Source organism: Rhipicephalus sanguineus, chromosome 3 (assembly GCF_013339695.2).
Source record: "Rhipicephalus sanguineus isolate Rsan-2018 chromosome 3, BIME_Rsan_1.4, whole genome shotgun sequence".
Classification (NCBI taxonomy): domain Eukaryota; kingdom Metazoa; phylum Arthropoda; class Arachnida; order Ixodida; family Ixodidae; genus Rhipicephalus; species Rhipicephalus sanguineus.
In genome coordinates this window covers 125189283-125210731 of record NC_051178.1, presented here as the reverse complement: position 1 = coordinate 125210731, position 21449 = coordinate 125189283, and the positions used below count along the sequence as shown (strand labels likewise).

At 44.1% G+C, this 21449-nt stretch overlaps 2 protein-coding genes across 3 annotated transcripts in view; one reads left to right on the top strand and one right to left on the bottom strand.

The window, feature by feature from the left end:
* Positions 1-4389: 4389 nt before the first annotated feature.
* LOC119387094 (uncharacterized) lies at positions 4390-6962 on the bottom strand. Its single transcript, XM_037654401.2, has 2 exons — positions 6505-6962; positions 4390-5899 (listed from the first exon to the last, which is right to left on the bottom strand). The coding sequence occupies exons 1-2, from the start codon at positions 6838-6840 to the stop codon at positions 5426-5428; spliced, it is 810 nt and encodes a 269-aa protein (XP_037510329.1). The 5' UTR covers positions 6841-6962; the 3' UTR covers positions 4390-5425.
* A 12960-nt stretch (positions 6963-19922) lies between these two features.
* LOC119387093 (ATP synthase subunit b, mitochondrial) overlaps positions 19923-21449 on the top strand; it is a 234185-nt gene continuing 232658 nt past the window's right edge. The window contains exon 1 of one of the 2 annotated variants that reach the window (XM_049413372.1): positions 19923-20315. In XM_049413372.1, the coding sequence (XP_049269329.1) occupies positions 20010-20315 (306 nt within the window). In that variant the 5' untranslated portion in view covers positions 19923-20009. Of the gene's footprint in view, positions 20784-21449 lie in introns of both variants that reach the window. The other variant, XM_037654400.2, reaches the window with a different exon arrangement.

The following is a 21449-nucleotide window of genomic DNA, read 5'->3' as shown; positions in this document are numbered from 1 at the left end:
AAAAATCAGCGCAAACACGACGGAGACACAAGACGAGAAGGGGACAGTACGAGCGCTGACGTTTCTACTACCGCGACCGCCAACCCGCAACCTGCATTTGTTGATATGCATAACTTTGTCCTCCATGTCATATGCACTTCTAGCGTGTACCTTGCCATCGGAGCATCTCGAGTCCATACGGTTCGCTGCCTGTTGTGATACTGTATGAACGTTTTTTTTTTTTTTTTTTTCAAATAACGTGGAGTGAAGAAATCCAGTACTGCTGTAGCACTTAAGCGCGCGTACCGCTACTTTTAAACGAAAGCAGCGGTACGCACGAATTGCGATTCTGCTTCTTAACATTTCAGGCATTGACTTCTTGTTAAATCAGTAGTAGTAATAGAAAGATGGTATTAGCATATCAGACGGCAGGAGGTTCGTGCAAAGTACACATCACAAAAGCCACTATTGGTATGCATCTAGTGAGATCCTCTACAACTACTACTTTTGAATGATAGTACATGCAGACAAAAATGGATGCGCATTTTTTAGGAGCAGTAGAACTTGCTAACCCCTCTGGTTTCAAAGGCGAAGGCATGGCTGGCCTTTCAGGCAAACGTTACCATACAATTGCTTACTTTTTTTAACGGCACCCTGTCATTTCCCACATGATAGGGTGGGAAATGACAGGTATGATGCCTGTCCTACATGCAACGATTTAATCAAACTTGGTATTGTACCTATACATAACTTGCAACTACGTCACACCGCGGAACTCTGGGATACTGCGCCGCCATCACCGAGTACATCGCAGCAGACGACACTGAGCGAAGCTGTACGGCGGTCGCTTTTCCCGTCGACACCGTACATCGCAATGACGATTTGTGCAATATTTGGCTGCCGCGCGAGAAGCAAGTGCAAATCAAGTGAAAAAGGACCAGAGGCAGGAATGTACTGTTTGCCGAAGGTGATCGCAAATCAGTGCGCCCGCACAAAAGAGCTGTCAGAGAAGCGGCGAAGCACATGGCTGGCGCGCATCAACAGGAAGGACCTGAAGACCCTGAACAACGTTCGTGTATGCGGGCGTCACTTCAAACAGGCAAGTTTTATTTCCACCTCTACCCACCTTTTCGCTCAGTGTATCGCCGCGGAGTCGATAATCGCCCAGTTCGTTATGCGCGAGATAAATTTTTGTCGAAAGGTGATGCACCGAATTGAACACAGCGAACGCGCCTTGCTTTTCAGGGAGGCCCGCTAAACTCTTCGATGAGACGAATCCCGACTGGGCGCCGAACATCTTATTGGGCCATGGTTGCATGGAGCAGACGCCGACGAAATTTGCGCGGTACGAGCGCCGTAAAATGCGGGCAGCGAAAAGCACCGCTGTGGGCGACTCGTGCGAAGTTGTGTCACCCAGTACGTGCGACACCATGGACCTGGACGCTGCAGACACGGAAGTTCCGAGTTCCACAGTCCCGAGTTCGCCAGTCAGCACTGCTTCATCAGGCTGCAGTTTTACCGCCGCCAACACAGGTTTGTTATGTTCCAAACTCGCAGTATCGCCATTTGCCATTTTTACTTGCAATTTACGATTGTTTTTGCGATAGCTTTCGCAGATACGGCCACACAGACAGACGTGACTGCCGCGGACCTGAAGGCGCTGGAGGAGGATAATCAGCGTCTTACATCAGAGCTACGGACACTAAGGATTCAGAAAAGTGCACTTGAAATTACCGAGCTGTCATTGCGTGAAGACCCAGAGAAAGTCTCCTTTTACACTGGGCTTCCAAGTTTTGCTGTTCTCTTTTCTATCTATCAGCTACTAGAAGTGTCTGTTAAGCATACTCCACAGCGCTGCCTTGGTAAGTTTCAAGAATTCGTGGTGTTCTTGATGAAACTGAAGTGGAACTTCCCATTGCAGGACCTTGGATATCGCTTTAGGGTTTCCGAGTCAACAATAAGTAGAGTATTTGACAGGTGGCTACACACTGCTTTTTGGCGGCTGAAGGAAACTATTGTGTGGCCTTCACGCGATGAAATTTGTAACACAATGCCACAGGCATTTTATGACTCTTTCGGTAGAAAGGTAGCGCTGATAATTGACTGCTTTGAAATTAAAATTGAGCGACCGTCCTCTCTACAGCCAAGATGCGAGACGTGGTCACAATATAAGTCAAGCAATACCGCAAAAATACTTAATAGGCATCTGTCCACAGGGGATAATCACATTCATATCAAAGGGCTGGGGAGGTCGAACATCTGACAAACACATAACCGAGAACTGTGGAGTTCTGGACAAGCTGTCACACGGTGATGTCGTTCTCGCGGACAGAGGGTTTGATATTGCTGATAGTTTAGGCTTGTACTGTGCCAAGTTGCACATCCCTGCTTTTACAAAAGGGAAGAGGCAGCTGTCAGCTATGGAGGTAGAAACCACAAGGAAGATTGCAAATGTCAGGATACATGTAGAAAGGGTCATAGGTTTGGTACGAAACAAGTATGTGATAATGAAAGCTGTTCAGCCAGTTCATTTTGTGACACGTAAAGAAGGTGACAATATTGCCCTGTTGGACAAGGTAGTAACAGTGTGCTGTGCACTGACGAATTTTTGTTCATCTGTTGTGCCTGTGAATGATGAATAGCTTTTTTCTGGATGCAATTGAATTGATGTGCTCTTTACATTCAGCAAATTTGTTTTTAGTGCATGCCTGAAATCCTTTTTTTCCTGTGTATTAATGCAATGTTTACATGCAGGTGAATTTTCGTGAATGAGTATTCATATTGTATTGTTTACATGCAGGGGACTTTTTCGAGTGAGTGTTTGCCTTTATTTTTGAACAATCTTTTACTATGGCTATGTAAATGTTCGAAGTTTTGAATATATTAAGATATCATATGTTTATTCAATGTTCTCAAAGATTCAATTCTGGTATAACACTATCATGGACGACAGGTATGTTGCCGTTGACCTTGTTGTGACACTCGAGTTTCATCCGAGTAGATTGCAGAAATAAACAGACCGACTTGGCTGGTGTACAGATGCATTTTATTTTTGGACACCAGTTTACTGACTTTTTGCTAGTCATTAGATTCACTAGTCATACAGAGCTGGAAACACTAATCATTGATTACTTACAAAGCTGAATGTCGTCATCACAAGTACACAACTTGAGTCATTTTTCAGTGACTCGGGCAGTGTGAGAGTTGGAAGTCACAAATAAAACTGCAAATGACCATTCAATGTATTCTATTGTTAGTGCTGACACCTTGATGACTAAATGTTTAAAGCACCATTAGTGCAGAGCAGCTGCACTGTCTTGCAATCTCATATTGAACAGACCTGTATTTACAAATAACGTATCTAGAAAGTATCAACGAAGCAGCAAGAATATGCGATGTAGCAGCTCATTCCTGCATATAAACATATAGCACTATGACTGATGCTTTTTTACGCAACGATGACATCATGCACAATCAACAATGTTTACTGCTCAATGAATAACCACAGAAAGTATGGCATGTTTTGCGCAAAGATATAATGCTCCCCTTGACCACATCCCTCGTTATTTCTTTGCGCATAACAGCCATACTTTCTGTGGCTTATTCATTGAACATAAACAGACTAGCCCGGCTACGTGTACTTCTAAATGTTTACTGCACTGCAAAAGCAATAAACTTCATTCATAGAGCAGTCTCAAATGGTGATGTAGGTCACCGCTTAAACTTGTACAATACAAATACCGAGCAGATTTCAAGATTTCCTGAATTTTCTACAGGATAAACACAAGTACTGCCTCATTTAGATGTAACACATGACTAGCATCATAAAGAGGAATGGAGACTAGCAAATGAAAAATAAGGTGCTTCTAAAAACATCATATGGCTGTAAGACATGTTGTTGCTAAAATGACATAATAAATGCAAAGCAAATTTTGACATTTCCTGCAACAGCTGATGTCATACATAACTACATGCAGTGTCTCATTCTGAGGTGACACCCGACTAGTTCTAAACCAAGTCAACACCAAAGAACTACAAGGAAAATAAACGTTTTGAATGCAGTAACAACCGTGTCATTCTTTAAACATGTGTTAGATATACAGTTAAAACTTTTTAATTATGTCACGACCATGCTCGAATTATCTCATTGAATCGGGAAGTTAGTAAAATCTGGTTTTGTTAGAGTTTTAACTCGCACAACATATGTGAAGGTTTCATGAAACTTCCCACGAAATAAGTAGAGCCTTATCTTGGTGTTACACGTATCAGAGTGGATACCTGGGAAGGGAAAAAAAGTTTCAACACACAAGTACCTCTACATAAGCTCTGCTGCCTTTAAAACTACCACTTATGGAGCCTCACTTCAGTAAAATACTAAATAATAATAAGTAAAATACAAAAATACTGCCAAAAGTGGGACATGTGGTGTATACATGACATATGAATTCTCATTGTAACAGAAGACTAGTAAGGACATTAAGTTGAACAGTCTGAGCAAAACCATGTCTTCTGCCTTGGTGCCCGCTTGATACCTATGCAAGAGTAGTGAAACCACTTGTAAGGGCACTTTTTGCCATCACAAGCCAACATCTTTCCAATTTCCGGGCCTCTGCAGTAGCAATACGCAGCAGTTGCAGCATCACTTTCTACGGCTTCACCTTTCTTAGTAAAAAACTCTGCGAACAGCTCTGGAAGAACAGCGTGTGTAAAAAACCGAGTTGCCTTTAGCAAAATCTCATTAAAAAAAACTGCATCCTCCAATACTCTTTCAGTGTAAAGTGACGTAGGTGTCCACACAACGAAGTCGCAATATTTCACACGACACACTGCAATCTGTGCTTGAATTTGAAAATAATATGCATGAGTTCTTTTCAAAACAAGCTTCCCATTCCTTTGCTCAAGAGAACAGTTAGGACTGTTCAATGTTTGTAAAATGTCACAATCCGCTGCAGAGTACGGACATTTCACTTCCACAATGCCATCACCACAGCATGCACAACTTACAAATGAATCGGGACTAGCTGCAAGATGTGGGTACTCCACACATAAAAAAACACCAGTCTTTCTAAGACGAAAATCTCTATGCTGCTGCACTGCTTTGGCCTTGTAGCTGGAAAGGGCAGTGTTCTCGTGTCGCAGTCCCCATTCTGTTGCCGCTGATGAAAACTTTTGTTTCTCAGGGTAACAAATTCGCTTCACTAAGCTCACTGATGGCTGGCTCACACTCGTTGTGCAGACACTCTTCATTACAGATGCTGTAATTCTTCCAGCTCGGTATGCGTACCACTTTGAACATTTAGACTGCTCTCTCGTGTTTCTCTCAACACGAGTCACCATGTCGTCAGTTATTTTAAGTTCACGTAATACCTTCTCTGCACGAACTAGTAAGGCCGGCAAATCTTCTGTTCTGGCTTCTGTGCTCCCTAGACTGCGAAGGAGACACGGCTCATTCTCTTTTGGTGGATGAAAATTTTGAACTGTATTTTGCATTAACCATGAATAATGCAGGATTAGCTCCACTCTCTTTTATCGCAGCATAGCACCGTTCAAGTTCATCTGGTGTTGGAGCAGGAACTTTTGGCACTGGTCGGGATGGCTGATGGGTGTTGGGAGAATCGATGTGGATGGTGTCCATTCTTTTTTTCTTGGCCTTAGACGACGAAAAGTCAATGTCTTGGAGCCGTTTGAACTCAGTCGTAGGGCTGTATGCAGGGAGCCACACATTGCTCTTGTCCGTGCAAGTCGCAGAGTCTCTGATCCGCACTGCTGTTTCCACCGCAAAGAGAGTTGCACCAACATGAGAGCAAGCTTCTCCTGCACCTGCCATGCAGGTACAGTGGGCAGTGATGATACTGCCATCCAAGTCAACCAAGAGCCAAACTTTTAGTGGTGCTTCCCGCAGGCGCTGTGAATGGTTTACCTACAAATAAAGAGCGAAAACAGCATGTCTTTGACAGCCTCCCTCAATCTCTCAGTGAACACACGTGATTGTTTTCGTTTTCTCTGTGCGTTACAATGAAATTGTTATCTTTAACTTTCGTGGTCGGTTGCAAAAAAGAAAAAAAAAGCGCTGAATGAGCACCAGAACTGCACTTTGCAGTGTGCATGGTTAACACAGAGCTGATAATGATAATGCACAAATTTTGCAAGCAGCTGCTGTGCTCCCGTTGCAGCTAATCCAAAGTAAACTGAAGGAAAAGAACAGGGGCTCAAATTCAGGAAAAACATGCACTTCTACAGCTGACACAATAGAACAGCATTTCGTAAACACCGCACCCGCTAATTCTGCTTTTTTTTAACGCCACGTTACCTTTTAAAACAAGAGCTGTTGTTTTTAAGTTCGTTTAATGTTGGCTAACTTTTTGTGAAGTTTTCACGTTCGGTGTCTCCCGCATTCCCGCTCGGCGACGTCTCCGCGCAGCCCACAGAAGTCGAAGTTTTAATTTTGCCTAGGTTTGTCTGTCATTTTGTGGTTATTGCTGTGTTTTTGTCACGGCTATGAAATGCGGAGTGCACTGAACTCACCTGACTAAGCACGACGACACGCTCAGACGGCAACTTCTTGGCAGTGATGTTCCGGACCCATCCGCTCGTAAAGTAATTGTGTGAGTCCAGCGATTTGTAGGCCTTCATCTGGTCAAGTGAAACATAATTTGTCGAGAGCACCAGATAATTTATAATGTCGACATGGGTAACCGTTGGCAGCAGGCTTGCATCAACAGCGGCTTGAGCACCAACCCGTAGCTCATAGGGATCCACGCCGTCGCACAGGGCTATTTTTTCTTTGTACCTGGCCCGCGTTGGTCCTACAAGTTCATCAAAGTATGCAGGACAATGTCCTGAACGATTCTCCTTCGCCATACGGGCAAGGCAAACGATGCAAACACGCGCACAACGCCAAACGATCCGCCGCACAGGCGTAAACACAGCACGGTCACTGCGACGTATGTACTCGGTGATGGCGGACGCAAAACCGGAAGACGGGAACTGACGTCACTTGCAAGTTATGTATAAGTTTTTTCTCAAGGGAAAAAAAGCAGCCCGCAGCCATACTATCATCATATTGTTGGTCTTATCTACACCAACATCATCTGTAACTGTCAGACTACCAATAAAGGAATAAAATCCAGTGGCTTGAAAAGTGTTAGGGCTTCACTGCAATTGAAACATCACACCATGCCATGTACAGGATGCCCACGATTGATGTTTTGTTATTTTGTTTATGCATGAAGCCATTTGGTTCTGTTTATATGCTTTGTTGTTCAGATAGGCATTCAGATGGACTGTTGCTTAGATCTCCGAACAATTCCAGAATTTATTTAGTCGCTCTGGTTGCCTGGCAGAACTTGCAATGAGTATTTGCAAACACTTGACTCCTTCTGAACCATGCCTTTATATTTCCAGTCAGCTCTTTCACTGTTTCGTTTGTTGTAGATAGATCCTTCGAAATTTTGAATGTGAAAACAATATGTGGGCTTAGTAGCAGGGTTACATCATCATCTCAACAGTGGCAAAGTGAATAGGGAAAGGCTCATTTATGCATTACTTGTTTCCCCATTGCTCACTAGTCAGCTCTGCTACAGTAAAGTTATGCTATGCAGTATTGCACCAAGAGTGAAAAGGGGGAACAGTCAATTTACCTAGTATGTGCTATAGATCATTGCATGTGCTCGTGCCAACACAAACCAGGGTTGGACAGGGTAAAGTAGTTTTCATAAGAGGCCTAGGCCTGCACAGCCCGAACCTCTAAGTGCAAAAATCCATGCACTAGCAACGAGTGACGAAACAGGCCATTTGCGTGACAAGTCGCCCTCCACTATGGCGTCTCTCCTAATCATATTGTTTTGGGACGTAAAACCTCAACAAACCCCAAGTGACAGAATGCTTTTGACGAGGTGACTCGTCAAAAGCATTCTGTCACTTGGGGTTTGTTGAGGTTTTACGTCCCAAAACAATATGATTAGGAGAGAGGCCTCACCTCGTCAAAAGCATTCTGTCACTTGGGGTTTGTTGAGGTTTTACGTCCCAAAACAATATGATTAGGAAAGACGCCATAGTGGAAGGCTCTGGAAATTTTGATAACCTGGTGTTCTTAAATGTGCACCTAAATCTAAACAAATGGGCCTCTAGCATTTCATCCATAGGTCGGCAAAAAATGTCGAGCTCACTCAGACTCACTCCCGAAATATATTTTGCCTTTAAGACTCACTCGGACTTAGACTCGGCAAAATTTTTATCATTCGGACTCACTTGCACAAAGACTCACTGAAATTTTTCTCAGCCAGACTAACTCGGACTCAAACTCATCAAAATATTGCTCGCTCAGACTCACGGCTCGATTTGAGTCTGAATGAGTCCACTCATGCGTCCATCAGCGTATAATTTACTTTATCGAGCATAGTGTCAATGCTCTTTAACATCAATATTTCATATAACTGGTGTTTTCATCTCATACCTTCAAATACGAGTTATAAATGGTTACAATGCAGTAAGAACATTTTTATTGAAAGAGATGACTTACACGGGACATTTTATCAAGGACTTCCCATGAAAGATTTTGCCAGAGGGAGGTTAAACCCCCCTCCCCTCGTCCCCCTCTGTAACTCACGCCTCTGATCAATAATATTGAGATGGCTTACGAACGCTAGTGCTTTGAAGTATGTGCGAGTAGACGTGAGTATAAACGTGAGTCATCATAAGCTGAAGTTGAGTAGATAGGACCATAGGTCGGGAAACAAATGTGAAGCTTACTCAGACTCACTCACGAAATATATTTTGCCCTTAGGGCTCACTCGGACTCAGACTCACAAAAATTTTCCTCATTCGCAGACTCACAAAAATTTCCTCATTCGCATTTTCCTCATATATATATATATATATATATATATATATATATATATATATATATATATATATATATATATATATATAGTGTGTGTGTGGAGAGAGAAAGAACCATATCTGCTCTCAATTTAACGTGATTTTTTATGTTCATTGTTACGATTAGATGATTTGCTTTTCAAAACTGTTCTCTGAAATCAAGGAAGAATCTGCACAAACAGATTGTGCAGGCTGGGCCACCCTGTACTGCGACAACACAGCAGTGTTTGATAACATTTTGGAAATATTACAGTCAAGTTTAAAAATTAAAGCCACATTTAACCTGTTCTTTATTTGAGCATTCCATCTGGAAACTTCACAGTCTCAGTTTGGTATTGTAAATACGATGAGTATGAAGAACCTGCTATGACTCTAGTACCTTAAATTCTCACTTATTAAACAAGACATGTGGCTGACAAAGCAAGGTACTTAGCGAAAGTCTTCAGAATAAGCCGAGTGCCAATTTCTTTACTGTTAGACCCCTCTAATATAAAGTCTTTCTGAAGAAGAAGACCAAGTTCAGTCAATTAATATTTATGGAAACTACATTGAGCTGGTTGTGTATACTATACAGGGTGTCGGAACAAAGTGTTTTTCGTTTCGGTTTTAGTTTCGTTCCACCGCAGAAAGTTCCGTTTCGTTTCTGTTCCAGAACGAAAAAAAATGTTACGTAGCGGTTTTCTTTTTTGTATGCAAAAATTTGAAGCTAAGGTAATCATAAAAAACATTGGGTTTGTGATGTAGTTACTTGCCTTCCTCTTAGAAAAGTGGGAAAACGGTAAAACACGTTCTTCAGAGGAGCGGAAGTAACTGTACCACGAATTCCTACAAACTAGCACAAGCCAGTATTAATTTCAAAGTCATAGTATTTGTTTTCTCAAAAGACAAATACGAATTTTTTTAATGGGCTCAATGCTTTGTGTCAAGGGAGTGAGCACGATTTCAGAAGCGGCATGTCATTGAGTGTAATCTCTGATGTGCGAGAGCGCTGTTCTGATAAAAAAGATCACAGCATATCCACTAAGTGAATGATGATGAAGGAGCTTGCTCCAGAGGTTAAATCCGGCAAACCGTGATTTCCCTGTACATCTGCTCAATCATCATCATATAAGGAAGTGACACTAGAGTTGTTGTGGTGCGATTGTATATACACATTATATACACAATGTTTATAATTTACATATCGATGCACTATATACTGAGACTTACATATTGATGCAGTATATACATTTTGTTCAATAGCTCATTTACGGATCACATAAGCTCGGGGGAACGTTTTCCTTGTAGTATAATGGCGGTGGCTGCTGCCGCCGCCTCGGTGCCTGTAGTGGCTTGTGCTTGCTGTCGGCGCTGGCGTCTCTCTTCGGCCTCGTGAGCTCTCACCACAGGTCTTGGCGGCGAGCCCGTGCTGCTGCTGCATTGCGAGCTGTCCGCGCTACTGCCTTTGCTTCTTCGGTGTTCACTACGAGTAGCGGTTCACGACAAGAGCGAGCGCTGTCTAAGGCGCGACCCTTTAGCGGTCTCCTATCAAACTAGAGCATGCACCGAGGGCGGAGCCGCCTGAGCGGTGGCACGCCACCTCGTGAGCGCTCTTGAATCAACAGAGAGCACAGCTGCGCCTCTAGCGGGAGCAATGAGAGCTAGCGTACACGGCAGGAGGGACGAGAGACTACCCCCCAGCAAAAGGAGCCAGCTCCTAAATGATTGCCAGCCCTGCGCGGAACACGCAGCACTGTCACAGCGAAAGCTGGAAGAGCGGACTTTGTAGAGCCCGTTGTATAGTCTCTTGGGGCAATTAATACAAGTACATATGCAAGGTACCCACTATGCCATAAATCATCCCAATTTTTCTGAAGTAGAGAAGTTCCCACTGTGCCATTTTTTGTCATTCTTCGCAGAATCGTCGTACCCGCTACACATCTGTAAGGCATTATGTGCTCATTGTGCTATGACTGATGATGATAAAGACATGGCTGAGCACTTTGCAGTGGATGGAAGCAGTGTTGCGGAATGGGCGGCTCCATTGAATTCCAATCCCATTCCGGGGAATTAGAACTTGCCGCAATTCCATTCCTTTCAATTCTTTGGAATGAAAAAACTTAGCATTCCCACTCCGGGAATGGCCGGGCGGTTCAATTCCATTCCTGTAATTCCTCAACATAGGAAAGTCATCTTGATAGTTTTATCGAGTTAAGAATGAACGCCCCGGGGCATAAAGCTGATGTTATCAGATGCATTAAGAACTGCAAAAGTATTCAAAACACGTTAACAAGGTTGAGGAATAGTAGCTTGGTGAGATATATCGTGCAGTACAACCACCCTATTAATTCCCATAGGGGCAGTTGTCCCGCTACCTATAGTATTTGCATGGTCAGCATGTTTTAATGAATGGTGATGTTTTAATATTCTTTAAGCTTAAATGTGTTACTGCTAAAATGACGACATAGCGTATTTTTATGCTGACAAAAGTAGTATTCAAGAAGACTAAGCGGTTTTGCCACGCGTCTGGAGCGGTCGTGAATATGGAGAAAACCAAGATTTGGTAAAGGCGGAAGAAAACCCTCTAGCTCTGCTAGTATTAGTTGGAACAGTGCACCGCTCGGGCACCTTGTGCCTTTGCATCGAATACTGAACACTGGGCCGCACTGCTTGTCAGCACTCACACTTGTCAAGCGCGCCTTGCAAGCATGGATGGGGTGAGGAGAACTTTCTGTGTTCGCCTATGCGCAGGTATGCAATGCCTTCCTTGTCGCAAAGGGTATTTACGCGTGTCAGGTACTAAACTGCTCGTGAGATAAAGATCAGGCTGTGCATAGAGTATTGGCCACTTTCGTGTGGTGCTATCAATGGGAACCAACGCACAAAGGCAATTTGTTTCTCCCTTCGGTATCTGCTGGGATAATGCATTTGTTTGTACACTGACTTATGCCTCGGTTTGTAGTAGGCGCGTTGCTTATAAATGTACCGTGCTTGTAAACAGCCAAGCCATTTTAAAAATACTGCTTTATTGTTAATTTCGAGGCTCTGACTTACTAATGTTTGAAGTTTGAAAAACAGCATGTAGACGGAAACGTGCTTTATTTTCGGAAAAAGAAGTAATTCCATTCCCATTACATTCCGTGCCAAAGGCGCTTAATTCCACTCTCATTCCATTCCTCCAAGCGTTGTCCCCATTCCACTCCGGGGTCGCGAAAATGTGGAATGATTCTGGAGTTATTCCAATTCTGGTGAGGGAACTTAGCAACACTGGTGGGAAGCATTAAACCACGCAATCTTTGCGCTATTAGCATTGTGTGATGACTGGCTGTTATTTTACTCTTCTGCCACGCTATATTACATATATTAACACGATTCCTTGCCCGACATGATGCCTATATAGAGTATTTGTGCGAAGAAGTTGCAAGCACCAGCGTGGCACTGTGGTGAAATACCCGACTGCCACGCAGAGGGCGCGGGTTGAAATTCCATGCGATCTTAGATATTTGTTTCTCATTTAATTTTTTCTGATATCACGCGATAGCGGTCACGGACACAGGCGGCGGACACCTCTGGCGCCAAAATCAGCTGTTGTGATCTCATAACAGCTTTCGCTGCAACAAAATTCAGCGCCGACAATGCCCTCTCCACCTTGGCCTGCGTGGCAGGCGCGCAAGTGTCCACTTGCGTTAACATAAACATCTCTGGTTGCCACTGTTTTCATTTTTCGCACAATTTCAACATGTATTTGCTTTGGAATTCCTGCCTGAGGTACGCGCTAATACCGTACCCTCAGATATGCTCACATTGCATGGGCTCAGTTGCTACGGATTGCGAAGTTTTCTTGTGAACCGAAAAACGATGGAAAAAATTTCGGTTTCACTCCAGAACAAAATAATAGATAAAGTTTCGGTTACGTTTCGTTCCGGTTAAAAATATCGTTTTTTTTTTCCATTTTTCGTTTTTCGTTCTGTTCCGACACCCTGATACTATAAGATTATAAATGACTACAAATTTATCCGTCCACCCCACACCCAGCTCGAGTGAGGGGATGGATGGGAAAACAGTGAAGTGGCCCTTTACTCCTCCCTTCCGGCCTCTCCAAATAAATAGCCTACGTAAACTGTGTAAGCTAAATTTTTCTTTCAAAAATGTGGGTGATTATAACGTTAAACTACCCCGTATTATTTCGTTCTGTGTAGGTTGTTAGCAGTTAATGATTGGTCGAAATTTTATTGGTCATGCTCACAGCACCTGCTCATAACACGAAGCAACAAACGACGCGTAAGTGATCCACCGCATGATTACTGCTTAAGTGTGACTACGCAGAAATAATAATAATAAACTATTTTCAATACGACGTACTGTTGTTCATTGCCCAATAAATTCTAAGCGCATAAACAGCCGAGGACAAACAACGCGTATGACACACTTTGTCCTCGTCTGTTTGTGCGTTTAGAATTTATTGGTCATGTGATACCAACACGCCCAAACGGCCACAGTTGTTCATTGGTTGTTCGCTATTCGTCAAAAATTTTCGGTGTGCCATAATATCGCCTCCTTGTTACGCGACGTCACAAGTCCACAAAACTCGCGGCGCTGAAATGAAGTGTGCGCAATAAGGAGAGCATTACTGTGCTGAACAATAAACAATTTTTTTTTTAATAGCCAGACAGTGTCTCATTCTGAACGTAATTCAAGAAGGCTGCCCGCCAATCACACTGGCAGCGGCTACTTATAGCAGTGGGCGAGATGGATGTGTATAATAGATGCTCTCAGGTGTAGTATAACAATGTTGAGCTGTTTTGCGTGTATACAACTCTCTGTGAACTCATCGTTGCTGACAGAGAGGTAGAGAGAGAAATAAAGACTATTAAGAAGAACACAATCCTTTGCAGATGGGCAGCCTTCTTAGTCCAGAAAACCGTGGACGCTGATGATCTCCCTGGTGAAGTAGATCAAGTTATGGGGCAAACTTCAAAGCTGGGCTTCTCAATGTGCTAGAGTCCACTGCATTATTTATCGCATTGTTACAAGCCACCGCGATCGCTGTGGGCTCCCACATGATAAGCAAGGTTAATCAGAGACTAAAGTGGGAATCTTTTTTAGCTCTCCTGGCTCGGCAGCTCACAGCAGTTTATATATGGAGCAGTGGCGATATGCTATTCGTTTTCAAGGAAAGAAACTAAATTTCCTGAAAAAGGAGAGCGTTTGATTGGGCTATAAAACGTTTACTGGTTCCCGCCCGTATTTGCGTCGCCGATTACTTAGATTTCAGGGCAGGCAGAACAAAATAAAATCATGACAAATTGCTGTAATGTTATAGAGCCCCTACTGAGCGATAGCCTCCTCTGCAATGCTCGAGTGCAAGGCGCGAAAGCGTGGAATAGGCAGCCCGCCCTGCAGAGAGCCTACAGTGTGTTGTCATGACACACGGACGAGGAGGACAGTCGTCACAGCAGAATTGTAGGACCAATTTTGTTACATAATTACGTTATTGATGCGGTGAAGTGAAACTTTGCCTCACTTGTTAGTTTCCCAGTCTGCAGCCGACAATGACCACTGTGAAAAGTGGAGGGGTTCCGCCCCTCTAACATTTCTCGGGGTGGGGGGGCTAGGGCCCCTGGCCCCCCCGGTAGATACGCCCATGCTCATTTGGACTCACTCGGACTCAGAGCCATGAAAATATTACTCGGCCTGACTCACTCAGACTCGGGGCTCAATCCGAGTCTGAGTGAGTCGACTCATGAGTGAGTTTGCTGACCTATGATTTCACTTCTATCGAAATGCGGCCACTGCAGCCGGGATTTGATCCCGTGACCTCTGGGTCAGCAGTCCAGCACCTTAACCACTATATCACCGTGGCGGGTATATATTACAACTGAAGCACACCACCAATGTGCTTGAGCACCTAGTAATAAAGGTAAGTACACTGTTTATTTAGGCACATCAACATTCTTGCAAAATAACTATCTCTGGAAGAAAGGCTTACAAATGCAGTGTTTAAAAGGGGCCCTGCAACACTTTTTCAGCAGAGTCAGAAAACGCTGCCGATCGGTAGTCGAGGCTCCTGAAAACACTGGAGCTGAACGTTACAACTCAGTTCGCAGCCTGGAACTTACAATTCTCAAAGTCAGCTAGAAATCGCTCCCTCTTCTTTTTACAAATGAAGCCATATGCTCAAATTCATGACCATCAGCTGATTTGAGCATAGTTACCATGGCCGCCACGGCAGGCCACCATGAGCCCACACGTGTGCTCACCATCACACTGAAAGTAAGCTGCGTGCTCGAAGGAAAACAAAGAAAACGTTCTCAAGGTCATGACGTGCGGGTGACGTAACTTCTTTCTCCCGTGCCATTCCTCCCTACTTAGCGTTCAGCACGCTCGCAGGGACGAGAGAAGAGGGAAAGCCATTACAGCGTGCGACAAATCTTTTTAACTCCTCTCGTACTTGCCGGATTCTGAAAATTTTTGCAGCGGTTGATTCGTGAGGCAATAAACTCCTTCAATGAAGCCGTTCGATGGTTACTTGGAAAAGTGCTGCAGGGCCCCTTTAAAAGTGAGAGGTGTCTCAGAACTCTACCAATACCGACAGGAGATCTGTGAACCCCTTGCTAGAATGTAGGGCTGTGTATTGGTAAAATATAAATTTCAGTTAATGTACTGGAAGCCATACACACCATGGAGCAATGTTATACAAGGCTGTCCTTGCTAATAAAGCCTGCATTTTGTTGCAAAGTCTAATTAAAGCACATTAATTAAGCACAAATGCAAATCTCTTAAATGGAAGTGTTGCTTAAATGGAACCGCTGTTTCTAATATGATTGGTTTTGCATTCTGAATCCTGCACACCTTTTTAACTCTCTGTAAATGGAATGCCTGTTAAATGCAACACATTTTTCTGGTCCCCTCAGTTTCCGTTTCACGAGAGCCTACTGTATTTCACCCGCTTGTACAAAACGATGTGTACAACAAGATGCCTTCTCTGTTTCCCTCTTTATTTCCCTCTCCACCTTTGCTCTAATCACTATAGACCCCTTGAAGCGGTGTAGGCACTAAAACCTTCTATGGGCTATTTTCAGACCCGTGTTAAGACATAAATTAGTTTCATATGAGAGCCAGATCACGTGGAGTACCAAAGCAGTGGCATTAGGAAACATACATGCCATTTGCTACATCTTCCGCATGAACATCCACTCTGCAGTCACAGTTCTACCGAAATGCGCAGATGCATCTCGCGGCAGTGAGACCACGTTGCTGCCGCTATAGGCGTTGGGGGAATCCAACCAGGACGTGAGCGAGTGGACATCGCAAACCATTTCGTTTTTCGTCCTTTCAAAACAGATGCCAAAGTGTTTTCCTACTACACGTGGTCACAGTCATCATATTTGCCGTACATATCTCCAACGTCACACCTGTTGCAACTCTCTTTTTTGATCTTTTTGCTAATGGCTATTGTGATCAGTCTGGAAAAGAAGCCACATTCATTTCTAGGCTTCAAAATTCAAATAAAGAAGTTTGAACTCAGTTCTCTGTCAAAATTCATCACAGCATTCCTTGCAAGCACGCAAACCTCAGTGTCTTGTGAGGTTACCATCGAAATTTGGGCGTGATTCTCAGCCTGGGCCCGGCCTGGAAAAACATCGAAGTTTACACCTTCGAATCTGGCTTGGTGACTTCAAGCGAGACCCGAGCCCGTCCCGAATTCGAAAAAACATTTCACCTACCCGGCCCAATCCAGCCCAACTGAGGCCTGAGCCAGTAAACTAAGTGGTGTTGCCCAAACACGGAATCGAGAGCAAGGCATTTTAAGTAGCAACAATCTACATTTTGTTGGTGCATGGTTTGCTAACAAACATACTTTAACCTGCGATAATTCCTTGCATAAAAGGACCACACCGTGGAAATAGTTGGGCATACAGGATACGATGAATGTTTGTTCAAAAGTGGCATACCGTGCCTATTTTTTCTGCAAATGCAGGTCGGGATCGTTAAGAGCGTTTTGCAGCAGATAGTGTAGCAAGGAATGTGATTTGCAGCATAACTTAAAGTTGCAATAAGGAGTGCAATAAAAACAGTGGGGACAAAGAACAGAATGCTCTGTTCTTTTGTTTGTATTGCACTTGGTATTGAACTTTGGAAAATGCTCTACCCACACACCCAACTGTAAACCCTTCTGGATTTGTAGTGCCTGCAGCATAGTAGCACCTTGCCCCAGCAAGAAAAATAGAGGGAAAAAGCCAGATTTATTATGTTTGTTGTCAGTACACCAGCCTAGATAAAAATTATAACAAACCGTGTGCACTATGCGTGTTTTTCGAAAGATGTGTGGACAGCCGAAAGAAAAAAGCTATTCGTGACACCATTCTTTTCATAGATCATACCACTGCTAGCATTTACAGTCTATAAGGTCTTGTGGCATAGTTTACAGTGTATTTTCTCACATGTTATTGTGCAAAAAAGCAAATTGTCAGGAGATTTCGGCTTTAAGCACACCCTGCGCTGGTGCATCAGATATCCTACCATTCTAAAGTTTTTCTGTCTGCTTGCACTAGCTGCAGGGGCACACAAAATTTGTCTCGTGTGTTGTGAGGGTGTCAGCACTTGTTCTTGGACTTCCAACACTGGAAAAAACTCCTGATGTCTTTGTGGACCTCTGCAGTAAGAACATAGCTGTCCAGCTCATCTGTTCTTATCTTTTTCTGTTTTCGAACATCATGCCACTCTTAAATATCATCTATAAAACTCCTTTTTGTTGGCATCTCATTGAAGGTTCCCTGCAGTGTACATTATGCACGTTTTGTGCAGTGCTTTTTGTTCCCTATTACTAAGGTGTATGCCTCCCTATCAATGTTGTGCCAGTAGAAGGTGGCTATTGAACTATGTGGGTAGGAATAGCAGGAGGTGAACACAAAGAGATTTTGATTTATTTTCGGGCTTCGTTCCAGTTCCTTTGGGCCACCATGACCCAGTGTCTGCTAGATCACTGGGTCATGATGATTTGTTAGCACACCCATATTGAGATTACCTTGTTCGGCAGCATGTATAAATGAGCGTGGTTTCTGTTAACAAACAGTACGACGTTGGCGCCCCTGTTTGTCGTTTTGTATCTTCACTTAGCCCGAGTGCCTTGAGTGTCAGACCTATTTACTTCAATTATATATGCCATTATACAAGCACATAAAGGTGTGTATAAGCTTTCCGATGCTTACTGATTGTGTGCATATGGTTCAAGGCAAGGGGACATCTCCCGACATGGAATTCATAATTGTCCTTTTCCACACCAGATATTTGGTCAAATGAATAGACCTTGCCCCAGGCAGTGTTTAATGGACCTATACTATTCCTACACATTTACAATGCCGTTGCGGCAATATCATGTAGCTCTTGCACCATATAGTGGAATAAGATGAAAGCTCACACGTTAACAATGTGGATACACAAAGCAGGTTTTGCATGTCCATATCGCATCACATGACCACTGGGTGCCATGACATAGCCACAGCAAAAGAATGTTTCCTTATAGTGATTCTGTGCAACAAGACTCTACGCAGACCTTTTGTTTTAGTGGACTCTCAAGGTTTCCCCGCAATAGGTCTTGCGATGACGAGTTGTAGGTTTGAAATGTATAATGTTAATCTATTAATGCAATAACAAAATGACATTTCATATTTAAATTATAATGAATTCAAATAAAGCACACAGAAGTGAGATGTTAAACAGAGTTCCGATGAGTTAGCTCTGTTTTCACAAGGCTACCACAGATCACTTTTTCTCTAGAGAAGGTTCCTCTAAATGTTTGCTATGTACATATGCTACAACAGGGCTTGTTGTTGAGCAGTTGGTTCAATACTCGAGGAAAATAAGTATGGTATGATTGCACAGTTCAGGTCAGTGCAGTTTCTGTCGCATATCTTTCGACTCTGGTAGATCACTGGGTCATGATGATTTGTTAGCACACCCATACTGAGATTACCTTGTTAGGCAGCATGTATAAATGAGCGTGGTTTCTGTTAACAAACAGTACGAAGTTTGCGCCCATGTTTGTCGTTTTGTGTCTTCACTTAGCACCAGTGCCTTGAGCGTCATACCTATTTACTTCAATTATAGATGCCATTATACAAGCACATGTTCATGCTTTTTATCAAGCTCTTAAATGACAAACACACGCATACCTTATCCTCCACATTCGTAAAAGATCGATGAAACGCTACTCCTCATTAGGACGCATTCGCCAAGCGTTGTAAAAATCACCGCGGATTAATCCGTACATCGCATTACCAGATCACTGTGTCATGATGATTTGTTAGCACACCCATATTGAGATTACCTTGTTCGGCAGCATGTATAAATAAGCGTGCTTTCTGTTAACAAACAGTACGAAGTTGGCGCCCGTGTTTGTCGTTTTGTGTCTTCACTTAGCACCAGTGCCTTGAGCGTCATACCTATTTACTAGCTCTCATATGACAAACACACGCATACCTTATCCTCCACATTCGTAAAAGATCGATGAAAAGCTACTCCTCATTAGGACGCGTTCGCCAGGCGTTGTAAAAATCACCGCGGATTAATCCGTACATCGCATTCATAAAGTACTGCGATAAAGGTTTTGGCACGGTCTATGCCCATGAAATTTTACCGCGGGAGTTTCCCGTTACACACGACTCTTTACTGAATCGGCACGGCGCCTGCGAGTTTCAAACGTCAAGTGGTCCACGAGTGGTCCCTACCGCTTTCATATGCTAATATTGCAAACGAAATAATGAGAAATGGCACGGTACTCACCTCGGCTGCAGCTTTTATCCCACACAAAATATTCCCGTGTACCACCAAATACAAAAGCCAAACAAACGACACGGTGGTTGTTGCCGCCGAGAGAACTAACGGATCTTGACGAATCTAGGGACGAACGGACATAACATCGTTTTTCTCGGTTGTACCTAGGCGAAAATAAACGTTCAAGACGCAAACGTCCCCAGATTTCTCGCGCATGCGCAAACCGAGCGCTACTTCTTGATGGGCAACATTGTGCAACACTTTTTAGTTGGCAACATTGACGGTTCCGCCTACTGTTGAAGGTCTCGTCACGTTTCCTGCCTTGCAGAGGACGTTTGGGGTCAACTTTTTACGCGATTTTGTACCCTTAGTTGGCCTCAAAACGCCAAGTTACGATGCAGCTCGCCGCACTTAGGCACCTACCTCGACTTTCCGCGACTACCCTTCTAAAGGCGTCACTCCCGACAGCGTCAGTGCGTGCTTCGAGTAGTCAACCCACCTTCACGAAAGATGGCCGTGAAATCCTTCACGTCCCCAACGAGCCTCCCGAAAGGGACCTGGTGAACTTTCCCCGACTCAAGAGGCCGCTGTACCCCGGCAAAGTCCGACTTTCCTTCATTCCGGACGAGTGGTTTCAGGCTTTCTACCACAAGACGGGCGTCACCGGACCCTACCTGTTCGGCACCGGCCTGCTCGTCTACCTGTACTCAAAGGAAATCCTGATCATGGAGCACGAGTTCGCCTCCGGTTTTACTTTGGCGCTTATGGCGTACGTGGCGGTCAAAAAGTTCGGGCCCGGTGTGAGGGCCTACCTGGAGAAAGAAGCCGATTTGGAGGAGAAAGCTATCGACGACTACCGATTGGGCGGCATCGAAGCCTACAAAGAAGCCATCAAGAACGAAGAACACGCCCAGTGGGAAGCGCAAGGCCAGCACTACCTGTTCGAGGCCAAGCGCGAGAACGTTGCACTGCAGCTTGAAGCCGAGTTCCGCAAGCGCCAGATGTCGGTGTACGAGGAGGTGAAGAAGAGGCTCGACTACCACCTCGAGGTGCAGAACGTGACGCGAAGGCTCCAGCAAAAGCACATGGTCGACTGGATCGTCAACAACGTGCTCAAGGGCATCACTCCGCAGCAGGAGAAGGATTCGCTGCAACAGTGCATCGTTGACCTCAAATCTCTGGCGGCCAAGGCTTGAGAGCAGGTCTCGGCGACCATTGTAAGGAAGCGGTAATAAAGGATTCGTGGTTAGTCAGTGCATCGCCTCCTGTTTACGAGGGAAGTCGTGCTTCCTTGGCGACGGCCTGTGTCTTCTGGCTCGTCGATTCACATCTCATCTGACACCGCTTTAATCCGAAACCATTACACATGTTGCAGCCCGCTCGTAAAGCAAGCATGCCTGCACCTGTATAGAGTGCCCTTTACATCATACATTAATGACTTTCCAATAGTCACAACAAACCAACCAGGAGTGCTATTCTAGACAGTGTCGAATGCCGCCGTATTGCCAAATTTTGTAATGGCGGCATTTTAGCCAATCAGAGAGGCCTTAGCAGCTCTCAGGGGGCCAATCAGAGTTGACCAATGGTGGAATCTGACAACATGGTGGAATTTGACAATGTCCATAATAGCACTCCAGATTGTTTCAGCTCGTAAAAAGCAGGAGTGCTTACAAGTACAATTTTTTGGCACGCTGAACAACTCGATATACTGATTCAAATAGAAGTCGAAACTCGAATGTGTGAAGGTGACACAAGAAAGAAGGCATACAGTTGTATCTGCTGTTTTTCATATACCTTGACATAGGTTTCTCTGAGGCAGCGGACTTGTTTTTGTT